Source organism: Cibotium barometz, chromosome 5, assembly GCF_041138505.1.
Source record: "Cibotium barometz isolate CiBa-2024 chromosome 5, ASM4113850v1, whole genome shotgun sequence".
Taxonomy (NCBI): Eukaryota; Viridiplantae; Streptophyta; class Polypodiopsida; order Cyatheales; family Cibotiaceae; genus Cibotium; species Cibotium barometz.
In genome coordinates, this window is record NC_141050.1 from 14,781,112 (window position 1) to 14,808,302 (window position 27,191).

The window sequence follows — 27,191 nt, forward strand, 5'->3', positions numbered from 1 at the left end:
TGTTCCATGCCTTGAGTAGACCATATGGTTAAGCTTCCCTCTTTGGTAAAGTAAGGTCCATATCATGGGTACTTTAAAACTTTAAAAAAAACACTTTTAGATATAGCTTTATACAAATTTGGAAAAACTCTTACCATGTAGTGGGTGATACTACTATAACCCCAAGCTTGTACCATTGATTTGTAACAATATTCTTCAAATTTAGTGCATCACCCCATTGTAAATGTCATCTTTTGTAACTGGTTAAGTGCAACCCATATGTTTGCCTTTGCCAATCGAGTCTTTCCTCCATTTCTCCTATTAGGAATAACCATATCGAAACTTTTTCCATGCATTTTGTATTTTTCTGGTTGCTTCACCCTATTAAATATCCCTTTGGATAAAGAAATTTTCTCACCTTTTTCCCACCAAAGCATGGCTTGCAAGGTAAGTTTCCCCTTGCCTCTAACACCTTTTTATCTGATTGACCTCTGTGTAACCCAATGTTTGACAAAACCTCTGCTACTTTTTTGCACATCTCTTAAGCATCACTTTATGGTTGTATCCTATAGGCGAAACACATGTACTTGTATATACCAATAGCATCCTTACCATGGCATGTAAAGTGCAAAAGTGAACCCTTATTAAGGGTATCTTTAGACTAGGATCCCACTTTGGATCCAAGTAGGCCATTTTTCCCTCGCGTATTATAAGTTAGTCATGAGTTGGGGCACCCTCCTTTCGTCTTTGTAATCTAATTTTTCTTTCCATCCTTTGACCTTTTTCAAGATTTCATGCAATACATGCATGGAAATTCTGCATTGGATCTACATGACACACCATGCACTTTAGAGTTTTCAAATCTCTTGTTGTTGTTGTGAGATGCCATTGTACACTGTATTCACCAAAATCATCTATTTTTAGGACTTCTCCACTTGTCTGATGATGTTTGAAACCACATTTGGTATACTTGTTAAGTTAAAGAAAACCTTCAATATTTCATGGTCTTCATTTGGAACTTCAAAAGCAACAAGCCACCATAATTTGAATGTTCTTTTGTGATGTCCGGACTAAAGGCTCTATTCATTAGGGTCAATCTTACCCTCTCTAACTTTTATCCTTTGACAATCTCACATTTGTCAAGTTTTAATAAAAACTTTAGTGTATCACCACATTCCATCTGATGTAAAGACTAATCCTTTGTTGTGCAGCCATAGTAATGACAACTCTCACGAGTGCCATTCTTGCAACCATGCTTAATGTCTCCTCATAGTCAATGCCATAGGTCTACACATAGCCCTTGGTAACCAATCTCACATTTTACCTACTCATTGAACCATCTGCATTATGCTTAACCTTATACACCCACTTATATCTAATTGCCTTCTTTGCCCCTTAGGTAAAGGCACTATCTCCCATGTTGCATTTGCATCCAATATATCCTCATATCTTATCTTGTCAATAGGGTACCTAACCCTCGTAGACCTCCATACACCTGGATCACTGCCAGGTGTCCTCAAAGCTGTCCTAGTTCTCCTTACACCAAGAGTAACCCACAGACGGAATTCCAAGCTCCTCATCAAGGCTGTGCTCAGAGCCACTAGAGTTACCATCCACATATAAGTGACCTACTGACAATTCAGGCACAAAAGGTTGATCTACCTTTTCCTTCCCTTTGTGTGATACATGTGTACCTACATCTGTCCTCAACCTACTTAACCATGGACTAAAATTGGATTCACTACTAGAGGAATCTCTAGGTCCATTAAGCACCTATAATTGCTGATCTACATGTGGTGCAACATCAGTACTTCTTATATATGCACCTTCTGTTGCGTTCAATATGCTGGTGCATACGAGCTACTCATCTCATCAAAGATAGAATCGCTGCTTACTCGCATGTCACAAGTGGTAGGGTCATAACATCTATAACCTTTCTACTCCAAAGCATAACCAATGAAGATGCATTTCTCTACCATTGGATCCAACTTTGTTCTCACTTCATCGAGAACATACACATATGCAATACACCTAAACACTTTCAAGTGGGACATATCCGATTTTATGCCTGTAAACTTCTGCTCAAGTGTCATACCATGAACAATTGTAGTGGGGATCCTGTTCATAACGTATATAACAATTGCTACTGCTTCTGCCCAAAAATAATGTATATAATAGTTGCTACTGCTTCTTCCGAAAAATAATGTGGTATATTATTTTCAAACATCAAGGTACGTGCCACTTCTGCAATGTGTCTGATTTTTCTTTTTGCAACACCATTCTATTGACGGAGCGTACCTGCATGTAAACTATACTCTTGATTCTGTGCTTTCTCAAGAAATCATTAAACTCATTTGAGAAATACTCTCCCCCACCATCTAATCTCAGGCATTTTATTTATATGCCTTTTTCCTTCTCGACCAAGACTTTAAATCTCTGAAAGTGAGTAAATACCTCACTTTTCTCCTTCATGAAATAAACCTAGGTCCCACACTTTCCTAGTGTGATTATCAATAAATGTAACATAATACTTGCAACCTACAATTGTTGGAGTATTGGTCGGTCCCCATACATCTGAATGTATAACATCTAATGGCCTTGCACTGACATGCTTGTCACGTGGGAAAGCATGTTTAGTCTACTTACCAAGCTAGCATGCTTCACATACTTTATGCATACCATCAACCTTAAACTTTGGCAAACCTAAACACTATTTTGGGCCTATATAGACTTCATCCATTTTGGATTAACATTGTTCATTCAGTAGATTTAATTGAGATAGTTCAGCACCCACGACATTGGTGTGCCGATGTATATTCACATGACCAATGCACATGTGCCATATGTCAATATCTATGATAACACATGTTCCACGTGCCAGGCCACGCGCAAACATGGTTACCTTTACCTCAAGCATGTTCACATCCAAAGTAAACATCCTACCATTTTTGTTACCTTTACAACACCAAGTGACACTGATTTTTTAAGTCTTCTACAAAACATCCTTTGTGGATTAAATCTCACTTGCAGACCCTGCTCAACCATCTATCCAAATTGTGATATTTGAAACATGAAGTACATCTTCCAAGTACTTCATTTTGCCATCTTGCATGGACAATGACACTTTACCAACATGCGCAATGGGATGCACAATATCATCACCTGTTTCTTTACATAACCTGGTTTTTGAAATTTTTGCATGTCTCTAAACCATTCACCATGATTGGTCAATATGGTTAGACACACCAGAATCCACATACCATATATCTTTAGATCCTGACACATCTTCTATTATGGAACTGTGCTGCATGACAAACATCTATTCACTTCTATATCACCACCTTGTTTACTAGATGATGCATACTTGCCTCGCTACAACTTTCCACTTTTAATGTCATTCAGCTTTTTAAAGCAATCCTTTGCCATGTGTCCTAGTTTACCATAATGATAGCACTCTATGCTATTTGCACTCTGATTTCTTTGCCAACCACCATGGTCCCACTTTTAATGTCATTCTGCTTTTTAAAACAGTCCTTTGCCTTATGCCCCGGTTTACCACAATAATAGCACTCTATGCTATTTACATTGTGATTTCTAGCTCCCCCTGACTCTAGAGTGGCCTCTTCCACCTATCTACTATGATTATTGTTGTTACTGAATCATTAAGTCCCAAAAGTTGGGAACATTCTCCCTGACTGATGGAGGTCTTGAATTGCTTGTACTCTTTGCCAAGCCCATTTAGACATGCGCTCCATTAAATCATATCATCTTCCACCGATACATTAATAGAGCCAAGGGATTCAACAATGTCCTTAATCTTTAAAGCATACTCATTAATAGACATGCTTTTCTTCTCCACAATATGGAGCTCTTATTTTAGTCGTAGTTTCCTTGCCTTTGTGTTGGTGTGGAACATTTGTACCACGTTTTGCCATGTAAATCCAGAAGTGTTGGAATCATGTATGTGTCCTATCATTGTGTTTGTGACACTTATTAAAAGCCAATACATGACTTTCTAGGAAACCTCGCACGTGGAAAGATTTCGGATTTTCTCTAGGCAGCCCTCATTGGTGAGAGCTAGGAAAAATCACGGATATCCATTTTCTAGGGTTTGGCGACTCTTAGGTGGAGTTCAACTCAACTTCAATAATGGCAGATTAGGTGTTGCAAAAAATTCCCATCGCAAATAAGCATCACTTTTTGCTTGATGTCACTAGGCGTCAACCCAACATCCAAACCCCTTGCAACTGTTACCAACTTCCTAATTATGGTATGCCTTCCTTGGCTTGATAAAGGAGCATCATTGTCTCCTCCACTCAACTGGACAAATGTTTGGGTAGTTTGGAGTCCCCCAAGATTGTCGCCTCCTTAGTGGAAGTTAGGACATCAAGGTTTCTAGCCATTAGAGTTTACTCATGCCACTACGTTTGTCGGATTCCCCCTGACCCTCCCTTAGGCTCCCCAAGGTTCCCTGAAAACAAGAGCTCAGCATCACCCCTCTCTTGGTCAACTAGACCGACTTCAAGACACAAGGAGAAGTTAGTGACCAACGGTAGCCGGCATGCCGCTGGCCCTGCAGACACCTTTGCTAGCCCTAGCAAGAGTTCTACCAGCTTGAACCTTTGGCAGGTAGGTCCCCGAGGTAAACGATTCCTACTCATAAACCATTTATGAGCATGTATCCCTAGATCAGGAGGTGAGTGATGCCCTTAGAGGATCTTGTTTATAGATTTCTTCCCAAGGTTCCGTTGCATGTGGCCCCCTTTCCCCTTCTCCTCCTCCACCTCTGAGTCCCCCTTCCCCCCATTTCTTTTGTTGTGATTCCTCCTCCCTCGCTTTTTACCCCCTCCCTCGCCCCACCTCTCTCCCTTGCCCTACCCCCCTCCGTGCTTTTTTGCCTTCTCCTCCCCTTGACAACTCATCCTCTCCCCCCTCCCCCCCCACTTGGCCCCTCTATTCCCACCGCCCCTTTGGTCACTCGTGATCCCTTGCGTGACACCAATAGTCGAGCTTAACTCGTCGTTTGATTCACTAGTTCTCTGATTATATGGAGATAATGAGCATCCCATGTGGCCTCCATTCCTCTAAAATCCCATGGCAGGCCCCTTGATCCTGGGAGCCCCAGTGGAGCCTCCTTTAGATGCCTCCTAGTGGAGGTAACTGAGTTCTTTTAGAGACAGTGGCTCCCCTTTGATTCTGTGTGATTTTTCATCACTCTCGAGCAGCCACTTCCAAACACTGGCACAATGATCTTTTTATTCCACCTCTAGCATTACCCTAGGTAGTGTGTGGGGCTATGAGATAGCATCCTCCACCATCCACTCTCTAGAAGTTGCCCTCTCTCAACATTTTGGAGATGAGGATGACAACTAGTTGATATTATCACACATTTTTGGGCCTTAGCCCAAATGGAGCTACGGAGCTCATGCCTTTGGAAGCAAGGATAGAGATATGGACTCTTAAGTAGATCACGGTGTCAACATTGCATGCTATAATGGTGTTACGTAAAGTTCCGTAAGTAATATGTTTGAGCCACATGACTTCTTTGCACTAGACCCACATCCGAGTTAGGTGTGTGGGACCAAGCCAATGATGCCCATTAAGAGAGTCACCAAGTAACCCATGAGTAGGCTCCTCCCACCCTCCACAGATCCGTCACCCACCCCTACACCATTTCAACCTCTAGTACTTCCGCTTCAATCGGCCTTTCACCTTTGGGACCATCCCATACCCATCTCTGCCTAGATTGGTCTTTCATGGACTATCTCATCCCACACGACCAAGACCAGGACTTTTTAGCTCATGGACTTTCATGGACTATCTCATCCCACACGACCAAGACCAAGACTTTTTAGCTCCCCCAAGCACTTTAAAAAATGACACTCACCGGTAGGAAAAGCTTATCGACCATGTGTTTGAGACTTCAAGTGCCACATCCTTTGTTAACAACGTGAGCTCAAGTGCATGGGTGAGTCTATCCATGAAGAGTGTTGAAAGCTTAACCACTCCTAATTGCTTCAAGCCACACATGAGAAGTATGCCAAAACTAGAAGCTAAGCTCAAGAGAGAAAATTGTAAAATCCATAGGCTTTAGAATAAGCTTGTGAGCTACCGAAAGCCACCCAAGAGGAGCTAGCCTAACATTCACAAGCAGGACATGGATAGCCTCCTTTGTCATCAACATTAAGCACTAGAGACCACTAAGATTTCAATAGCATAGGCACAGGAAGCCCAAAGAGACCAACTCTTAGATGAGCTCAAGCAAGCTAAGTCAAAGAAGCCCAAGTTGTTAGTGCAGCTAGCCAATTTGCAAAGACATATGATGTTACCCTCGTTCGCAGAATCCTGTTGAGATATTGAGCTCAACTAGTGCTCCGAACATTGATGGTCTATCTAGGTTATAGCTTTCGCACTTATGCCACTAGCATGGTTAGTGAGATTATGGTTGATATACCGCTAGTGGAGAATGAGAGGCTATGTGACAGTCACTTTGGAGTACTAGAGTTATGGGATAGTTTTAACACCAGATCATATAGTCGAGTTCACACTATGGATCAACCATTGTATGTTATTTGTAAGAGAGTATTTTCCTTTATAGTATGTACTCTTATCTTTTCAGTTATATGGTTATAGAGAAGAGAAGAAGATAGAAGAAAAATCAGCCATCCATCTCTCTCTTGTGTCTTGCTCTCTCTTGTGTGTGTGTTTTCTAGCAAGGTTTGGTTGGGGATGACGAAGCTACTGCCATGGAGTCCTCCTATAATGGTAAGGACCAGAGAAGCCAACTGGTGTCGAAAAAAATACTATTAATTTATTAAAGGATTACGCTTCTTGTGTTAATTGCCGTACCCTATTTCAACAACTAAAAATATTAATTAAAATAAAATTCTATATTGTTTGGAATATATAAATACATTCATTGTTGTCTTGTGTCATCCAAGGAATAATATGGGATTGTTTTGCCAACCGTTATCAACAAGGAATATATTAATATGTTTCTTGTTGTCTTGTGTCATTCAAGGAATAATATTGGATTGTTTCGCCTGATTAAGGTAGTAAGTTTTGTTTCCTGCCTACAATAACTAGGCTGTATGGTATTATTTCTTTGGGAAAGGTGTGTTGTTATGAAAGGTGGTGGGAAGTGAGATTGGAAGATTAAGCTCATGACTCTTAGCTTGGAAAAAGTGCATATTACTATATAGGTATTCAAAAACCTAGGAATTACCTTCATTGAACATAAATATTATTGCCTTGATGAATGATCTCTCCAAAACAATATTTTTGCAAGGCTTTGCGCTACAATGTCAAAGTGAAAATTAATTAAAAGATGACATGAGAAATTTAAACTTCCTCCACCACAACAATGAATTAATTGATTTAGAATAATCATGTACAAAGCTGTGACAACTTGAGTAGAAGGAGGTTGTGTGTAAGGAAGGCATGTTTATAGATGAGGACCTTGTGACAAGTTTACAAATGGCAAGTAAGGTTGGCACACAATGTGCCAACCAACTAATGGGCATGATGGCCATTGGCACACAATTGTAATGGAAAGGACTATGAGGGATTGTTCATAGTTGTTGAGGCAACAAGCTAAAAACCAAATGATAATTTGATTGATGGAAATAGTACTAGATGTTTGACAAACATCTCAAAACTGGCAGGGGTTGTGAGAAGGTTTGGCGTATGTGTGGAGCAATAGAAGATAAAGCCATGAATTAAAGATGCGAGGTGCATATGAAAGTGGATTTTTCATCACACCTTCTTGCAAACACATGATCTCCACCATTTACTGACCATTTACATATGCTAGAAAGGAGTCTTTCCTAGTATAAATGAATCCTAGTGAGTACTAATCCCATCGATTGAAAAGCCTCCTTTTTAGAAGTGGTGCTTACAAGTGTATAATTATCCTCCCTAACCTAAACAAAAAGACAACACAAAACCTATGTGCCTAACCTTTTTATTATGGTGCTTACACTTTCAATGTATAATTGCTTACACTTTCAATGTATAATTATCCTCAAACAAAAAGTCAACACAAAACCCGTGTGCCTAACCTTTTTATTTATATATACAAACGTGCCTAGCCATCAGGAGCTAAATGCCCCCCATTTAGGAGAGTTAATAAAAAGCACATTATACCGTCGTCTTTGGAAGATGGCAAAAAGCAAGTATTGATGTTGCTTCACACTCCATCGCTCTCCTGCAGCCATGGCATTCCTTTTCCGTCGTGCCCAAGCACAGCACCCCCCTCCTCCTCCTCCTCCTTACCCACCTCCAGGCCCATCTCTCCCATTAGATAGCCTCATTCAAACTGCCCTTGCCGCCTACATTTCTGGTAATTTTAATTTAATTTTAGAGTTAATTAATGATAATGCTGAGGATGATAATGATGAGCTGATGGTGTGGACGTGATGATGATGGTGATGGTGATGGTGATGGTGATGGTGATGGTGGTGGATGTGATGATGGTGCATCAGTTTGATTTTGTAATGCTTGTGGGGAGAAGTAATGTTTCAGGATCTTTATGAGTCTTTGATGGGAATACAAAAGAGCAGAAGTCACTGGGTCTTTGTTGTGTATACGATACTTGTTGTGACAGATGTTGTAGCTCTTGCATGTTTCGAAGTCATTAATTAGTGTTTTCAATGATGGGTATTTGTTGTGATTGGCAGGAAACAACACATCAAACGATGCCGCATCACAGAGTGGTCGAGTGGTGCAAAAGGGGACACTTGCTGCAGTAGCAAACAGCATCAGACGTTGCGTGTCTGGAATGAGTCCTTGGGATATCTCTGATTTGACCCTAGGTCTTTACAAAATAGCGACACGACATGCACTTGAAGGCACCTCGGACACAATTGATGGATCTGCTGTGTCAGACAAGTGAGTGCCACATACTTATATTATACACGCATAAGTCATTTGTGATAGAAATTCATATGTATGCATGCACCTTGTGCCAAATAATGTGTCTATATTCTTGACTTGAAGAGGGAGGCGGGGAGAGGGGAGGGTGCGGGGGGGCGGGGGGTGGGGGGGGGACGACGGTGTGTGCTACCCAATGTTATGGAAGAATGATGTCAGCAGAATTGGGCCCTGGTTTCCTTGTCTTCTCTAGCCTCTCATGAGTCTATTGTATTTCATGGAATGCCACACATCTTTGGTCCTTGTATTCTATGACCCCTTGGAGAGGGGATGGAACCCCTCTCTTAAAAGGTTTTGTTAAGAGAGAGAGAGAGAGAGAGAGAGAGAGAGAGAGAGAGATTGAGCGTCTACTAAAGACCCAATGGGCTTATGAGACCAAAGTGATACAATAATGTCGATGGCATATCCAAAACTGTCCATGGAAACTCATCATGGAATATCAGGAACATGGAACACGAGAGGGCTATCCACTCTCCAAAATATCAAGCATGGGAATAATGAGTATGGCCGAGAGGTCTCCCTCAACTACGTCATGTGGAAAGGTAGCTCGATGGCGGTGGAGCATGTCCTCGATCTGGAGTTGATGAGGAGATAGTGGCCGACATCCGAGGGACCGCGGGCGGTGGGCATGGTGGAATGTGCAGGCCCAGTCTAAGGTAACTCCTCTCGGGCGACGTGGGTCTAGAGCAGCCCGAGGTGGGTCCACAAGATCCACTACATGGGTGTCCACCTCCTGGGTCCAGAAGAAACTGGTGATGGTTGGCCGGCGAGGGAGGGGTCGGGATGGTTGGGGCCAAAGCTCTCTCATGAAAGTGTCCTTGTGTCTGTAGAGCTCAAGCAGGAAGAGCCCTAGGCAACGCTGCCTTGGGAAGTCAATGATCCTGGAGAGTGGATCAGATCCCTCACGAAATAGACAATGAAACCTCCCGCGGATCTCATATATACTGGGCAGCGACATATGTAATGCTTCTCTGTCTTAAACCTTTGTGTGGCATAATTGGTAGATCCTCTTCTCTCTGGGTCTCCGTATGAGCTCCATGGCTCTGGAGACGTGCTTAGCTCTACTTGTCACCACTTTGAGGCAGTGGGATGAAACCCAAATCTTGCCAATCGCAATTTGCATGGCATGGGACATGTGAACACTCAGGTAGCTCGGCCGCTGGATGAATCCATCCGTAGTGAGCGTGAGGAAGTGATCTCTGTAGAATTGCATCTTGGTTGGGAGCTCCGAAGGTGTGATCCATGTGCAATGGGTGTAGAGGCTGAGAAGATCTAACTAGACAACCCCGGTTTGTGTCCTCATGAGAGAGCCGGAGAAAAGGGGAATCCAAACTGTATTTTAGGGGTGGTAGGTGGTCCATGTAGAGCCCATATACTGAGAACCAAGTGGAAACTAAGGCATACCATACTCTAGAGTGGCCCTCAAGTGCTAGCTATCTCAAGGACTCTAGGGCAAGACTGATGCGATGGAGGTATGTGACTGTTTGGAAGAGTGCATCCACTACCATCGGGGCTGCAACAAACTTTGCCTGGATAATCTGGTGTGGGACTGATGGTTTGTTGCGGATCATACGGGAGAACATCATGACCTAGGGCCTATCAACTCGTTGCCAATCCTCATCGGGTAAATCTGGCCCTAGAAGGGTGCTCCATACATCAAGGCTGGTGTGATGAGGGTGTCAAAAAGCCAACCCTTTGTCCTAGGCTCCTGGAAATGTGCCTGGAGGCAATGCTGCTCAAGTAAGCTCATGTCATGTGCAAGTGTAAACGGAATGGCAACTTTACATGGAAAATCTAATCAATCATGAAATCTGAAAATACACATAAGCATGCCAGATAAAACAAGATGACAAATTGGCACAGTACACCACACTAGGGGCCAGAAGATGGGCTGGATGACCCCCCCCCCCCCCCTTTGTGGTTAGATTACCAAAAAGGAGTCTGCATCCAATACAACTTTGCGGGTGCCTAGGGTTCACCACTGGCTGCACCTGTTTCTGCCAATACAATATGAAAACAAGAAAACATAACATAAATTGAATTTGCTGACAATTCTCAGCACAAGTGAGCATTCTCGGCATAAAGCTTATGTAGGACAACCATGGACAGCCCATAGCACTCCCACATCAGCCCGGGATAGCTCTGCATCTTCATCTTCCTCCTATCTGGCTCATAGAACTAGTCGACCAGCCTTATAGGGCTGTTAGCAACAGTCGACCAGCTCTTAGAAACCACAGAAGGGGTCGATTGGCTGCAACACACATTCTAGGAAGGCTCCGATTAGTAAAAGATGACTCTCCCTCAAATCGGCCAGCTTTCTCCCCTCTTTTGTACCCTAACCAGTAGCTTTTTTTTAAAAAGAGCTGTAAACAGGCGGCCAGCAGCAAGAAAGGCTCCCAGGAGTAGTCGACCAACTTCTACCATACACCGGGATGGTTTTTGTCGCGATGGATGGTGAGAAAAGGTTGCCCACAGCTGCAGAAATTGGTCGACCAGCTCCCATGCACCTAGAAAAAGCAGGCGCCTCACATAAAACTGGAGTCTTACTCAAGATTAGAGCTCCTCCGCCAATTTTAGCTCCCACGTGTGCTTTTTAGGTCTAGAAGGGGGGCCTACTTGAAGGAGGCCCAAATAATGTCCAGTGCCTAGCTTTTGGCTGCCATGTGTATTAAATAAGTCCTGCTCAATGTGTACTCACTTATAAGTGACCAAACAACTTATAAGTGAGTGTGAACCTGCAGCAATAATTATTAGCATGTGAACTCATAAAGCTGTAAATTGAGTTTTTGGGAATACTTACCACCTGCAAAACACATGTAGACCACCTGTCAGTCCCAAACAGGTGTGCACACACACGTCCATAGGGTGCCCAGGCATCCCCGGCCCCATGGACAACGTAGGCAAAAATCTCAGGCATTGTCCAGGCAAACAAGACAAGACATCCAAAGATAAAATCAAAGTCATGCACACACGAGTGTAGATAGATTGGAAGAAACACCCATCTGCGCAGTTGTATTTGATAAAATGTCCAGGGCTCATGATCCTTCCAGAACCTTCCCAGAACATAAATACAAAAGATCTCCAAGATAGCTAGTCCCAGAGAATTTCATCATGTCAGGCTCCATGGGCCATACATGTACACCATGTTAGGCCCCTTAAGCCACACATGTACTATCATGTCAGGCTACACCAGCCATACATGTATGTCATGTCAGGCGCCACATGCCACACATGAATAGTAGAAAAATAAAAGCTGTAAGGAATTTTGTGACATTTCCCCCGGCTTTTAAGCAGTTGACCGCAACTGAAAAGCTTCCAAGTAGGCCTTCAGAAGTTCCAGATAATCTGCAAAATAATCCTCGTCCATCCATTTTGCATCCATAGCCGAATAGTTTTTAAACTTCACAAGATACCTGCACACTAGCTTGCCACCTGCATGCTTGCGCTCTTTATGAAAAACTATCTGCTCAGGTTGCAATACCTCCTCAAGTTCATCCGGTTCTGGTGGATCTTCCAAAACTGGTTCCATAAGAGGTGGTCCCACATGAGGCCTCAGCAAACTGACATGAAAGGCATTGTGTATTTTCCAGTGATCGGGCAATACCAATCTATATGCCACTTCATTTATTTTTTGCAAAATTTGGAATGGCCTGTAATACTTGTTTGAAAGCTTAGGAAACCGGCCTTCCTTACTTGGCCGCTTCCGAAGACTTGCTTTCTCAAACTTAAGTAATACCCAATCACCTTCCTTGAAAACCACGTCTCGCCTGTGTTTGTCAGCTGCCTTTTTTTGCTTAGCTTGAGATCTTTCTATGGCGGTCTGAACCTGTGCAAACGCAGTATCCAAATCACGGACATACTCATCTGCTGCAAAGATTTCTATGGCGGTCTGAACCTGTAATACTTGTTTGAAAGCTTAGGAAACCGGCCTTCCTTACTTGGCCGCTTCCGAAGACTTGCTTTCTCAAACTTAAGTAATACCCAATCACCTTCCTTGAAAACCACGTCTCGCCTGTGTTTGTCAGCTGCCTTTTTTTTGCTTAGCTTGAGATCTTTCTATGGCGGTCTGAACCTGTGCAAACGCAGTATCCAAATCACGGACATACTCATCTGCTGCAAAGATTTCATCTTTTGTTCGTAAGATGGTGGAAGCACCATCTTGCCATAGACTATCTCAAATGGAGCCTTATTAGTTGAAGAATGCCATGTGTTATTGTTTGCAGATTCAACCAATGGCAAATACTTTTCCCAATCTGACATCTACTCAGATACATAACACTTGAGCAAGTCAAGTATAGCTGAATTTGCAATTTCACTCTGACCATCCGTCTGAGGATGATAGGCTGATGAAAAACTCAACTTTGTGCCCATATTATCAAACAATGCCCGCCAAAATAAATTGGTAGTCCGAGGATCTCTATCCCCCACAATAGACTTGGGCATGCCATGATGTTTGAAAATTTGAGCTAAGAACAACTTTGCCATGTGCTTTGGCTTGATTGTTTTCCTCACAGGAATAAAGTGTGCCTGTTTGCTAAAACGATCTATAATAGTCCATATAGCATCATTTCTATGTGCCAATTTCGGCAAATCCATAATGAAATCCATAGCAATGTTTTCCCATGGTTCTTGTGGAATGGGTAAGGGCTGAAGCAAAAGCAAACGAGGTGTCTTTGTGTCTGTTAAACTTGACTTTCTGACACAATATGCACTCTTGCACATAAGCTTCAATATCCCTGCGTAGAGCTGGCCAAAAGAAATATCTTTCCAAAGCCTGTGTAGTAGCCATAATACCACGATGACTAGCGTATGGTGGAGCATGACACTCTTCCATAACCTTTTGGCGTAACTCACGCACTACACAAATACGATTCTGCATCATCAGAAACCCATCTCTAATCGAATAAGATGGGATAGCAATACCATGACCCAAATAAGCTGAAAATCTGTGGCCAAAGCATACATATCTCGCATCCTTGATAAGTCCTGATGGTAGGCAGTAGTTATGGCATGCACTTGTGGCTTGCGTGACAAGGCATCCGCCACCAAATTCTTCTCGCCCGGGGTATGCAAAATCTGAAAATGGAACATGGACAAGAAGTTTGCTCACCTTAGATGCTTTTTGAGAGTTTAGGTTGTGAAAGAAAGTGCCGCAAACTCTGGTGATTTGTTCTTACCATAAATTCAGTCCCCAAAAGATAATGCTTCCATGTTTAAAGGGCATGAATAACGGCCAACAACTCTTTCTCATAAACCTGCAAATACAATTCCGCATGTTGTAGGCGGCCACTGCATGTCCCTCTTGGTTCAAAACAGTCCCCAAACAATCTCCACATGCATCACACTCGACCACAAAAGGTCTATGCAAATCTGGAATAATAAGAACTGGCCCTGATATGATGGCATCCTTCAACTTCTAAAAAGCCATCTTTTCGGGTTCCGACCAACGGAATGCTACTTTCTCTTTCGTTAGATCATGTAATGATGAAGCTAAGAAAGCAAAGTGTCGAATAAATCGATGATAATAAGAGCATAAACCAATAACGCTCCTAACTTGATGCACATTCTGCAGTTTTGACCAATCCTTGATGGCTTGAATCTTTGTGGGATCCATGCGTACTGCATCCTTGGAAACAATATGCCCTAAATAGTGAATTTCTGACAAGAAGAATTCACTCTTCTTGCCATTGATGAAAAGCTTATGTTTCCTTAGCTCTTCAAAAACAATGGCAAGATGCTCTTTATGTTCAGCCTCACTCTTTGAAAAAAAGATAATATCATCAAAGAAAGTTCCTATGAACTTACGGTGAGGTCTAAAAATTCTGTCCATCATTCTATTGAAAGTGTCGGGAGCATTTGTAAGTCCAAATGGCACAACCAAATACTTACATAATCCAAATGATGTTCGAAAAGCCGTTTTGTGCACATCTTGAGGTACCCATCGAATCTGATGGTAGCCACTCTTAAGATCAATGCGACTGAAGCAAGCAGCTTCCTCAAGTTTATCAAGAATATCATTGATTCGAGGAATCGGGAACCTGTTCTTGATAGTAATCTTGTTAAGGGCCCTATAATCAACACACATTCTGTACGTCCCATCCTTTTTCTGCACAAGTGAAACTGGAGAACAATATGATGGGAGAGAATTAGGGTTTCATGTGGGAGACATACACAGAGAAGAAGAAAGAGAGAGAGAGAGAGAGAGAGAGATATGTGGGGATAAGTCAACTCAATGTATGAGTGTGTGACTCCCCTATCACACATGTATATTTGCTCAAGTACACATAGTGTACTTAGTACATTAAAAGTACTAAGTGTACTATGTACTATAAACTTATGGGCTTGTACACACTACAAGGGTGGGCATAATGCCTTTATCCCAACAACCTCCCACTTAAAGGCAAAGTGCCCTTAAATGAAGGAAAAGAAAAATCAGCATGTACATGATAATATACAAGGCTGAAACTGGCCTCATCCAATGTCCATCAAGTGTCTGCAATGAGCAAATCGCTCTGGAGGCAAACTCTTTGTCAACAGATCAGCCGGGTTGTCATCCGTATGAATCTTGATAAGTTGAATTTGCTTGTTCTCTATCACCTCTCTGATGAAGTGATACTTCACATCCACATGCTTCGTCTTTGCATGAAAGACAGGGTTCTTTGCCAACTGGATGGCACTCTGACTGTCACAATGCAACAATGGAATATCCCTTGTATAACCCAAATCAACCACTAACCGAGATAGCCATAATGCCTCCTTGCAAGCCTCTGTGGCTGCAATATACTCGGCCTCTGTAGTAGATAAGGCAGTGCACTTCTGCATCGTGGATATCCATGACACAGCACCTCCTGTGAATGTAAACACATAACCGGTAGTAGACTTCCGGTTATCTGGATGACCGGCATAATCCGAATCCGTGTAACCATGCACTAATGCATCCTGTTTGCCAAAGCAAATGCACATATCCTGTGTGCTCTTCAGGTATCTCATGACACCTTTCACTGCTTCCCAATGCTTCTTGCCAGGGTTGGCCATGTATCTAGAAACCACTCCCACTGCAAATGCAATGTCCGGCCTGGTAGCAACCATGGCATACATGAGACTGCCACAAGCTGAAGCATACGGAATCTTGGCCATATCAGCCCTGTCACTATCCGACTGTGGGCTGTCCATAGCACTGAGTTTCACATATGGAGGCAAAGGAGTACTAGTCTTCTTCCCCCCGTCCATATTGAACCTCTGCAAAACTTTGCCAATGTATTCCTTCTTAGACAAATACAACACATGCTGATTTCTGTCCCGAAGTATCCGCATACCCAAAATGTGATTTGCATCACCCAAATCCTTCATATCAAAGGTCTGATGCAGCCTCTTCTTCAAGGCATCCATCTCTTTACGAGATTTCCCGGCAATCAACATATCATCAACATACTAGATGAGGATCAATAGACTGCCATCCAAAGCTTTCTTGATGTATAAGCAGTGATCTATGTCACTTCTCCTGAAATCCTGGGATTTCATGAATGTATCAAATTTATGATACCATTCCCTTGGTGCCTGTTTGAGCCCATAAAGACTCTTTTTCAGCTTGCATACAAGCTTCTCCTTTCCATTCACTGCATAACCCTCTGGCTGTTGCATATATATCTCCTCATGGAGATCACCGTGAAGAAAAGCAGTCTTCACATCCATCTGAATCAAATCCAGATCATCATGAGCAACCAAAGCTAATACAGCTCTAAGCGTGGTCATCTTGACTACTGGAGAGAAGATCTCATCAAAGTCCACATCATATTCCTGCTTGAAGCCCTTAGCCACTAACCTGGCTTTGTATCTTGGCTTTGCATCTGGTGCAACTTTGAGCCTGTAAACCCACTTGCATGGCAAAACCTTCTTGCCTGTAGGCAAATGCACCAACTTCCATGTTCCATTTTTGTGCAGAGAATCCATCTCTGACTTCATAGCACGCTCCCAAAGAGCCTTGTTTGCCCTCTGTAAAGCCTCCTTATAACATGAGGGCTCCCCACAGTCAGTGAGCATCAAGTAGTCAACCCCTGGAACAAACCTATCAGGGGCTCTGGAGGGTCTTGTGGACCTCCGTACCCAATGACCATCATTTGCAGGTTGCTGTCCAGCCTGCATATCACCGATTGGTGGCTCCTGTTCCATGCCATAAGGTTGAAAGATCATGCCCGGTATCTCCTCTAACTGTGGGATATCCATAGGGATATCTTTTGCCAGCTCTGGCTGTCCATTTGGACCATTTTTAGCACCATTTAAGGGCTGGTTTTGATGCTGTAATGGCTGATTTACAGCCCTTGGTTGTTGTCCATGATGTCCATCATCATCAAAGATGACTCTGCCAGGCTCCTGTTGCCTTGCAGGCTCCTTATACATGCATGTTTCATAAAAAATGACATCATTGCTGCGTATAATCTTTCTATTCACTGGATCCCAAAGTCTATACCCCATTTCACCTCTGTCACCATATCCTAGGAATATGCATTTGTGAGACTTAGGATCAAGTTTGGTGCGTATTTCCCTGCGTATGTGCACGTACGCAATGCAACCAAACACTCTCAAGTGCTTGTAGGACGGAGGCTTTCCTGTCCATACTTCCTTTGGCACTTTCCCACCAAGCCTCGTGTTAGGTGACCTGTTTATAAGATGAACAGCTGTCATAACAGCTTCAGCCCAAAAAACATGAGGTAACGCAGCATGTGACAACATAGAACGGACCTTCTCCTGAATGGTCCTGTTCATCCTCTCTGCTGTCCCGTTTTGTGGAGGATCATAAGGAGTAGAGAGCTCCCTCTTGATGCCTTTAGCATCACAAAAGTCCTGAAACTGTTTGGACATATACTCTCCACCATTGTCGGAACGCAAAGCCTTCAGTGTTTTGCCAGTTTGATTTTCAACATGAGCAACAAACTTCTGAAACACTGAGAAAGTATCACTCCTCAAATGAAGAGGATAAACCCACACCTTGCGTGTGGCATCATCAATAAAGGACACAAAATATTTTGCCCCTCCCAAAGAAAGCTGAGGCATCTCACATACATCTGTATGCACAAGCTCTAACTGAGCATCTTTCTGTCCAAGAGCTTTCTTGTGGGGGCACTGGAGTTGCCTGCCATATATACATGCTCACAAAACTGAAAACTTGAGAACTTTAGAGAAGGCAAGCAACCAAAACGAGACAATTGCTCCATTCCTTTGACACTCATGTGTCCCAACCGGCTATGCCACATAGAGATTTCCGGCAGCTCGGTTGCATTTACATTAACATGGTGACAAACACCAGCATGCATGAAGTAAAGAGTGTCCACCTTAGAGCCTCTGGCAACAACCAGTGAGCCCTTACTAATCTTCCACTTTCCACGACCAAATGTGGTAACATAATCAGCATCATCAAGCTGTCCAGTAGAAAGCAGGTTCTTGATCTCAGGCACATGCCTGACATCATGGAGCATAAGCTGTGAGCCATCTGAAAACACAAGCCTCACATCACCTCTGCCAAGAATCTTGCATGCATGGTTGTCACCCAAATAAACTACTCCTTCATTGCCAGCAGTATACCTGACAAACAAGTCTCTGCAACCTGTGACATGAAAGGAGGCACCTGAATCAATGATCCATGAGTGCATACCATGACCATCTCCTGCAAGAAGTGAATGGGCATCAAGTGAAGACGTGAATAGGACTTCATCCTCACTGTCACCTGCATGTGACACATTGACTTCTTCAATCTTGACTCCACTTTTGCCCTTTGGCTTTGCATCTTTGGCTTCATCTTTGTCTTTGTCTTTTCCTTTGCCCTTTTCCTTTTGATCATTCTTCCATTTGTAGCATTGCTTTTTGATATGTCCCTTCTTGCCACAATAATGGCATTCCAAGTCCTTTTTGGAGCGGGACTTGCTCCTTCCCCGTTCTTGGCTTTTACCCCTTTGCTGGGATCTCCCACGTGCATTCATTGCATTGGACTTTCCAACAGAGTTGTTCTTCCTGTTCATCTCCTCTTGAAGAAGAGCACCCTCCACATCTGCATATGACAGCATAGCATTTGAATTGCTAGTGGCTGTCCTGAATGTGTCCCAACTCTCTGGCAAAGTGCATAAGAGAAAGGTGGCTTTGAACTCATCGTCCATTGCCAACTTTTGATTGATTACCTGGTTGACAACACCATTAAACTCATTTAGATGGGCTGTCATAGACGCCCCTTCCTTCATTTGAAGACCTATGAGTTTCTTCAACCAATACACTTTGCTTGAGGCACTTTGCTGGGCATACAAGTCCTGCAATCTTTGCCACATTCCCCAAGCTGTCTTCTCTTCACGTATGCTGAAAAGTAAAGTGTGCGACACAGACAACATGATAGTGGATCTTGCTAGCTCATCCATATCTTCCCATTCTTCAGCGGTAAGAGAAGCGGGCATTACACCCCTTTCTTTGATGGGCTTGTGCTGCTTCTTCTGGAGCAACACATTATAGCACTGGGTTTGCCAAATGTCATAATTATGTGAGCCTTCAAGCTTCTTGATGTGAAGCAATGAAGAGCTCTCACCTGTGGTTGCCATACCAATATGCAACCTTTGTCAATGCCTGACTCCCTGCAAGATGTGCAAACACTGCACCACAGCACACAAAGTGCTCACAGTTGTTCTCCCAAAGTTGCAAGTGGATTTCTGAGGGTTCAAGGCATAAAAGTCTTCCCTGCTGCTTTGATAAGCTCAACAAGCATAAAATCTTGAAAAGCCCCTTGATTCAAGATCAATTTCTGATCATACATGGTACATTAACGCACATGAAGGCATCCAGAGTCTTCACAATGCTTCCCCCTGGCCACATATACATCGAATACATAAAAGCCCCTTGATTTACAGGCACATTGAGTGCTTGACAGGCATCAACACATTGCCCAAAGCATCAAATGCCAGTGCCTACATGCAAATCAACCCAATCGGCACAAAAGCGCTTTGATCTGCACTCCAATTTCCTGCAATTTTGTCCCAAATGTGAGATTGCTCACATCATACAGCATGTATGAATGCCCAATGGCACAATTACATCAAAAGCCCCAAATTTTGACATCCAATTTCCTGCAAATTGATCGTGAATGTGACCAATGTCACCCAATGTTGCCAATTTTGCTCAAAAATTGAGCAATTTGGACCTGTACCTGCTCAATTGATGATTGTACCTGCTCAATTACAAATCCCAAAAAAAAATTTGAAGCAAATACCTCTGAAAATCTCTGTTGTTGCAGGAAAGGGGGGAGTCGTGCTGATGCTGCTGCAGAAAAATTGTGTAGATGAAGGACTCCTCAGGCGTGAGTATCCTCAAGCGTGCTGCAGAAGACTGAGCTAATGGAGGGCTCCTTAGGCAGAAGTATGGTTGAAGGTGGTACGTCGACGGAGGGAACTGCAAGCTGGAGGCGTTTCGCTATAGGTGCCTCACCTGCTGCGAGCGCTGCCCCAGCGAGTCGAGAAGAAGGCGACGGGCAAGCGAACTAGTCGACATGCGCCACAAGGGGCTTTTGCTTGTTGACGCCGCCTCGACTAGTGGCCAGCGCTACACGCGACGGGGCCTGTTTGTTGACGCCACCTCTGCCTAGTGGCTAGCGCTACACGCGACGAGGCCTGTTTGTTGACGCCGCCTCCGCCTAGTGGTTTTACGCCTTGTGGCCAGGCGTCTAACGCCCAACGCTTGCTGCAACAGTTCTGCACACGCAGCATTGCTGCCGTGTGTCTGGATGGCGACCAGCTCTGATATCGCTGTTGGTCACACGAGTTGAGTCCAGAAACGGGACGCCATAGCTGCACTGGCTTCTAAATGGTTGTCCGCAACTGAAAAGCATCCAAATATGTCTGAAGCACATGCGGGCAATCTTTGAAGAACTCTTCATCTACCCATTTAGCATCAATGGAAAGGTAGTTCTTAAACTTCAAGGTAACGCCTCACAACTTTGCCTGCAGAAGCAAGCTTGCGTTCCTTGTGATACACAATATGCTCTGGCTGCAAGATCTCCTCAAGCTCATCCACTTTTGGTGGATCCTCAATGACCGTTTCGCTGGGCTCCGGCCCTACATACTTGCGAAGGAGACTCACATGAAAAGCATTGTGTATGTGCCAATGACTAGGTAATGCCAATCTGAATGCTACTTCGTTGATCTTCTCGATCACTCGAAAAGGCCCATAGTATCTGGTTGCAAGCTTAGGATATGCACCTTCTTTGCTAGGCCTCTTTGTAAGTCTTGCTTTCTCAAATTTCAGTAATACCCAATCATTCTCTTTAACATCCAATTGCCTTCTATGCTTGTCTCGGTAGCCTTTTTATGCTTGTTTTGTGACCTTGCAATGGCTGTCCGCACTTGAGCAAAAGCAATATCCAAGTCTCCTACATACTCATCAGCTGCAAATATCTCATCCTTTGTGCGAAGGATGGGTGGCAAAACCACCTTACCATAAACAATCTTTATAAAAAAAACGTTTATAAGAAACATTTTTTTTTTCAAGATTTATAAACAAATTCGTTTATGCAGAAGCGTTGAATAAAAAACTTGTGAAACATTTATGAAGAAATGTTTGATTAAAAACATGCGTATTTTTTTTTAAAAGAACTTTTTGATTACGTGTCTGTTTCTAGCCGTTTCAGCCCGTTCGTAGGACTTGAAAACGCGTTTCCACGTTTCCACCATTTCGTGTGACTATGTACCAATGTGACATGTGTAGCGGAAGCATGTTCTGGATTAATGCTAAGCAAAGAAGATTAACGCCAATCCTGTGTTTAGCAAAGACAAGGGTTGCAAAATCCGCTCTAAATCTGCCCATATAATGCACCTCAAAAGGCATGGAAACTTAGGGATAAAGAGCCTTTGGCATCATAGCCGTGGGTCTCTGTGATAATTTTATTCACCATCTTGGTGATCTCACGACTTCCAAAGAAGCCTATGAAAAGCTGGACAAGCTTTTTGGGACTGTGGCAAGGAACTCAAAGGCGTCCCTGCAAATAGAGTTCTATGATCTAGTAATGCAACCACATGAGAGCTTTGATGTTCATGTGAATAGGATGAAGTCTTTGATGAACCAACTTGCAGATCTTAAAGTGAATGTGGAAGAAGATGTGGCTCTAGCAGTGCTCATAAAGTCAATGCTTGAAGAACTTTACAGAACCTCATCACCACATTGAGAACTTGCCGAATCTTACCTTGGAAGGAGTCATAGCCTCCTTCAAGGAAGAAGAAAGAAGATGAAGAACAAAGAAGCAGGAGATAGCTCCTTCTTCACAAAGAAGAACTTCAACACTAAGAATTGTTCCTTATGTGGCAGGAACAACTGTGTTGAGAAAGGTTGGTATAGAAAGAACCCTTGTAAGCATTGTGGCAAAAATAACCAAAATGAGAAAGGTTGCTTTCATAAGAAAGCACAAGTCAATATCACAAGGTTGCTTTCATAAGAAAACACAAGTCAACATCACACTGGAAGAAGAAGAACCCTTTAAAGAAGATGCAATCTTTGTAGAGTATGAAGACTTATGAGCCTTTTAAAGGTCTACTACAAAGATGGCTTGACTACCATCTCCAAGGATAGAATTGGACACAACTTCCAAGTGAAACTATGTCATAGGCATAGATTTATCCAAATGAAGTGTGTTCTAGGATAACACTTGAGGAGGAGTGTTGGAGAACAAAGCTTATCCAAGTAGAAAAGCATAAAGGCATGTGCACACACTCTTGTAGAAAGAGAAGCAGATAAAACCATAAAGTAACCACAAGGAAAAGCTTATCCAAGTAGAAAAGCATAAAGGCATGTGCACACACTCTTGTAGAAAGAGAAGCAGATAAAACCATAAAGTAACCACAAGGAAAAGTCAAAGGAGCATCTACCTCAACATAAATCAAGGAGCTGATTTAGGGGAAAAGGTGGAGAGATTCATGGAGGAATCTACTCACACCTAATCAACATCACACGAGTTGTATTAGCATCTTGTTCTTGCCTACTTAATGGCACACTTCTCAATGATAATCAAGCAAGCATGTTTTCTCATCTTTTGTCTCACATTGATAGTTGTGTTTTTATTCATCTTCTCTTTCTTTGTTTATTGTTAAACACCAAAGCCATGTTTGCATTCAAGCCTCCATAGCTGAACCATAGTCGTGTTTTTTGTCTCACATTGATAGTCATGTTTTTATTCATCTTCTGTCTCACATTGATAGTCGTGTTTTTATTCATCTTCTGTCTCACATTGATAGTCGTGTTTTTTTGTCTCACATTGATAGTCATCTTCTCTTTGTCTGTTTATTGTTAAACACCAAAGCCATGTTTGCATTCAAGCATCCATGGCTGAACCATAGTTCTAATAGAGGCTATTGATCATTTCCACTAGACTGTCGCTAGGATGACCTCAACCCTCCAGAGTCCATAGAGACAAGTGTTCAGTCTACTCCTCAAAGAGACGAAACATTTTTTGTGACTGTGTGTGCTAGTATGCTACCACCTAACTCTTCAGAATCCAGTGTCACAGCAAGTGGTTAGTCTATCCACGATTGCCCACATATGGATAAGGACCTCATCTCAACAAGCACATAGGTCCACGATACATTTACGGGGATACACTTTGAGACTTTACTCACTTTGCTCTTCAAAGTTGGTAATGGTGTTTACTTTTGTTTTGGTTCTTATTGCAGACAGGAGCTTGAAGAGATGCTGCATTGGCTGGACTGGGCATGGGCCTCTTACCTTGTTGATGAGAAGTCCATTATTGAATTTTTGAAGGTATCCTGGTTGCCTTTGGGTGTCTACTCCTTGCTTAAAAGGGCTCTTTGCTGATAATGGGTTGGCTTTCTGATTATCTGCAGATCAAGGAACAACAGTTAAAGAAACATGTGAATACATCTGCTATATTGAAACCAGCCTACTGTATTGCAATTGATGATGCCAAAAAATGTGTGGTGATGAGCATCCGTGGCACATATGCCGCCACTGATGTTTTGACTGATCTGCAGCCACATAGTGAGAATTTTGAAGGAGGGTAATTTCCAGTCTCATGTCACTTTTTTAAATTTGTGTATAGGTGTTTGAGTGGGGTCTAAAAAGAAATTTCATGTTTTCTTTGAGCTTTCGTGAATTTTAGCTTTAGTAAAATTTTTCTGATTTTTCAGTTACCTTAGCCATGTCTATTTCTAAGAGATTGCTTTTACATAAGAATCTTTCAGTGGAAATTCTCTTGTTTGCCTGAATAGACCTCTAGGTTTTTTCTATGGATTTTTTAATGGAATCTTAGACAGTGCAAATTTTCTTTTTATCCTAATATATTGGTTATTTTCAGTTTTGCTTTTGAGTCGAGCCTATTTTCTAGAGATGAGTCTTTCACAGTCTTTGTTAGAGAGCTTCAATAGGCCATGAAATCTTAAAGGGGATTTTTTTTATTTTTTATTTTTTATTTTTGGGGGGGGGGGTGGGGTGCGATGTCACATCAATTTCACTAAAACGAAAGTGAAATTGCAAAAATCCCGAAATCCATTCTAGTTTTTTTTTTGGTTTTTTGGGGGGGGGGGGGGGGGGGGGGGGGGGGGGGGGGGGCAATCTCACTTCAATTTCACCTATTTGAAGTGAACAGGAAAAAACCCCCAAATTATATTTGAGAAATTTTTGCAATTTCACTTCAATTCAATGAAATTGAACCCAAATTCAACTTGGGAAATTTTGCAATTTTGCTTCAAAATTGAAGTAGATCCTCTGACTGAAAGTGGAGAAGAGGACCATGGGAAGAGGAGAGGAAGGGCGAGAGAGGGGATTGGCCAAGGTAAAACATGCTGAAACGACTTTGATTTGTACGATGACTCACTAAGCTACCGTGCTGCGGGCTGCTCTCCCATCGCTGCGGGCGCACAAGAAGTTCCAAATGAGCTGCTGGATTTGTCCAGTGCAGGACTGCACGAGAAAGCCCAACATGATACGATACACAACATGGTGGCAAGAACCTTGGGCAGTCGTCGATAGAAAGCTTCCTCCGAATACTCAGGAGGGTGCTGCTCCGAAGAAATGTGGGTCTCTCTCCGAACCAGAGGGAAACCTACAACGCTTTGGTGACGCCATCGAGGAGTTTTGCCCTAGCCTCCAGGGCGCCCATTGGTTGGCACAAGTCATGTAGGCTCTGGGTTGGCACGTCACCCTCCCTGACTTGGTGCCCAGTTGAGACCTTTCAAGGGGCACCACGGTTTGCTATCTCGGCTGGCCATCGGTAAACTCCGCATCTAGGAGCAGGGTGTGAATGGGAAGTGCCCTGTAATTGAGTGTCTTCTGCTTAGAGGAATTGCTTTCGCTACGAAAAGAAAAACGAAGGGGGCTACGGGGTGTTGGATATTTGGAGTTGTGTGTGTGTGAACACACCTTATGTGTGTTAGTTCATGTATGTGTGTGAACCACCTCTTATAGGTGGATAAGTGTGCATTTAAGACAAATCTTTTGAGATGGGTACAACGCTAAGGCTATACAAGCATTGTACTTGGTGTATCAAATATCACATCAATAAACATCACTGAGTCGTGCAAATCTCTCTCTCTACAAGCATTGTTCTCTCTCTCTCTCTCTCTCTCTCTCTCTCTCTCTCTCTCTAGCCATGGCCTTTACCTATCACCCTCCATAACCCTCTAGGCCAACCAACAAATGGTATCAGAGTGCCTGATGCCCCGCCTCCACTCTGACAAGCTGCTTGCAGCTCCAACCCGCCACTGTTACGCTGCGCCCACTGGCAGCCCCCCCATGATAGGGTGCTGGCTGAGCGGGGCAGCCCCTGGCTGAGCCACCAGTGGAGGCACACGCGGGGGCGGCGGAGCCCTGCCCACTTGGCTTACCTGCGAGGCCCTCTTTTCTTGGCCCTGGCTCACTCGCATTATCCCCCAGAAACAGGGGGAGATCTACATCTAGAGGACATATAGGTGGACGTGGTTGGATGGATAGACCACCCAGATTTTCAAGATTATCCCATACCTCCTTAGCAGTTTTATTGAAGTCAACATGATGGATAAGATTGTCGGCAAGTACTAGACCAATGTGTGCAAAGGCTTGGTCATTTCTGTCGCTCCATGTTTGCACATCTAGTGATGTAGCAGCTCCCTCTGGCTTTTCATCTGTGGCATGTGCCTTTGACAATATTCCAGAGTCCGTCTTGCATGAGCAAGAGCCTGACCTTTGTCTGCCAAGCCAGGAAGTTTGCGCCCAAGAACTGCTCAAAAGAAAAGGTGCCTCTGTAAGGGTCCATTAGTATGCTGGTGATGCTCTGTATCCGCCTGCAGCACTCTTTGAGTGTAGGAGCATAAGTTATGCAATACAATGATGGTCGCCGGTGCTGAGTTGGCATATTAGTGTGCATGGTGGGAGGAAAGCAAAGCAACAGTAAGAAGAGGGGACTGTAGGCAGATGCTGTGAAGAAGATTACAGAAGGCAGAGGGCGAACAGCAGCTGCAGATGAGTACAATAGCTAGCGTTCGTGGGAGCGGGGCTGCCAAATGTGCAGAGAAGGCAGAGAGCGGGACGGTGCTCGTCAGCAGCAGAGGATGGGTGGGAGTGAAGGGAAGCGGCACAGCATGGTTGTTCCTGTTTTTGGTTTTAAAAAAGAGGCAAATGTAGGCTTTCTTAAGCCTTTGTCCCTGTTTTTGGTTTTAAAAAATCACCTTTCATGCTTTTCTTAAAAATACACTGCGTGCTTTTTTTCCCCCTTGGTGCACCCTCTCGTCGCGTCACCACCCGGATCGTCATCTCTCTCTCTCTCTCTCTCTCTCTCTCTCTCTCTGTAGGTTTACTCTGCAGGCCAATCCACACGAACATATGCCCAATGTCTGCGCAAACTAGGCTGTGGCTAATGGCCTTTGTGCCTAGTGCTTGAGTGCTCATGGCCTCGTGTGTGTCTAGCACAGGCTTGCCTATGGCCGCCTCCTATACGTCTAGCATGGACTGGCCCATGGCCGCCTCTTGTGTGGCTGAATGCATACATGGCTTAGCAAGCCTGGCTGTATGACCTTGTGGGCTTGGCTGTTGGCATCCACAAGATCACACATGGAGCTATGGAGGATGAATATCATCATCATAGTGGAGTGTGTAAAATAGAGAGAGAGAGCCCAAGTGTGAGAGAGAGATTGCACAACTTGAATGGTACTCGTATGAAAGAATGAAGGACCCAAGTACATGCTTTTATAGGCACCAAGTCCTTCATTTTTTGACCCTAAATAAGAGGGTGTTCACACCACAAAAGACACTAGACTCTAGACTAACTCCGAAAT

General features: G+C 43.4%; 1 protein-coding gene across 3 annotated transcripts in view; it reads left to right on the top strand.

The window, feature by feature from the left end:
* Positions 1 to 8,083: 8,083 nt before the first annotated feature.
* The window catches only part of LOC147638099 (uncharacterized), a 63,503-nt gene continuing 44,395 nt past the window's right edge, over positions 8,084 to 27,191 (top strand). Inside the window, exons 1-4 of one of the 3 annotated variants that reach the window (XR_015265805.1) lie at positions 8,084 to 8,320; positions 8,658 to 8,868; positions 23,598 to 23,685; positions 23,769 to 23,941. Coding sequence is in view for 2 of the 3 variants with exons in the window: in XM_086797997.1 (XP_086654123.1) it covers positions 8,194 to 8,320; positions 8,658 to 8,868; positions 23,598 to 23,685; positions 23,769 to 23,941 (599 nt within the window). In the remaining variant the exon portion in view is untranslated. The remainder of the gene's footprint in view (positions 8,321 to 8,657; positions 8,869 to 23,597; positions 23,686 to 23,768; positions 23,942 to 27,191) is intronic. The other 2 variants (XM_086797997.1, XM_086797996.1) reach the window with 2 other exon arrangements.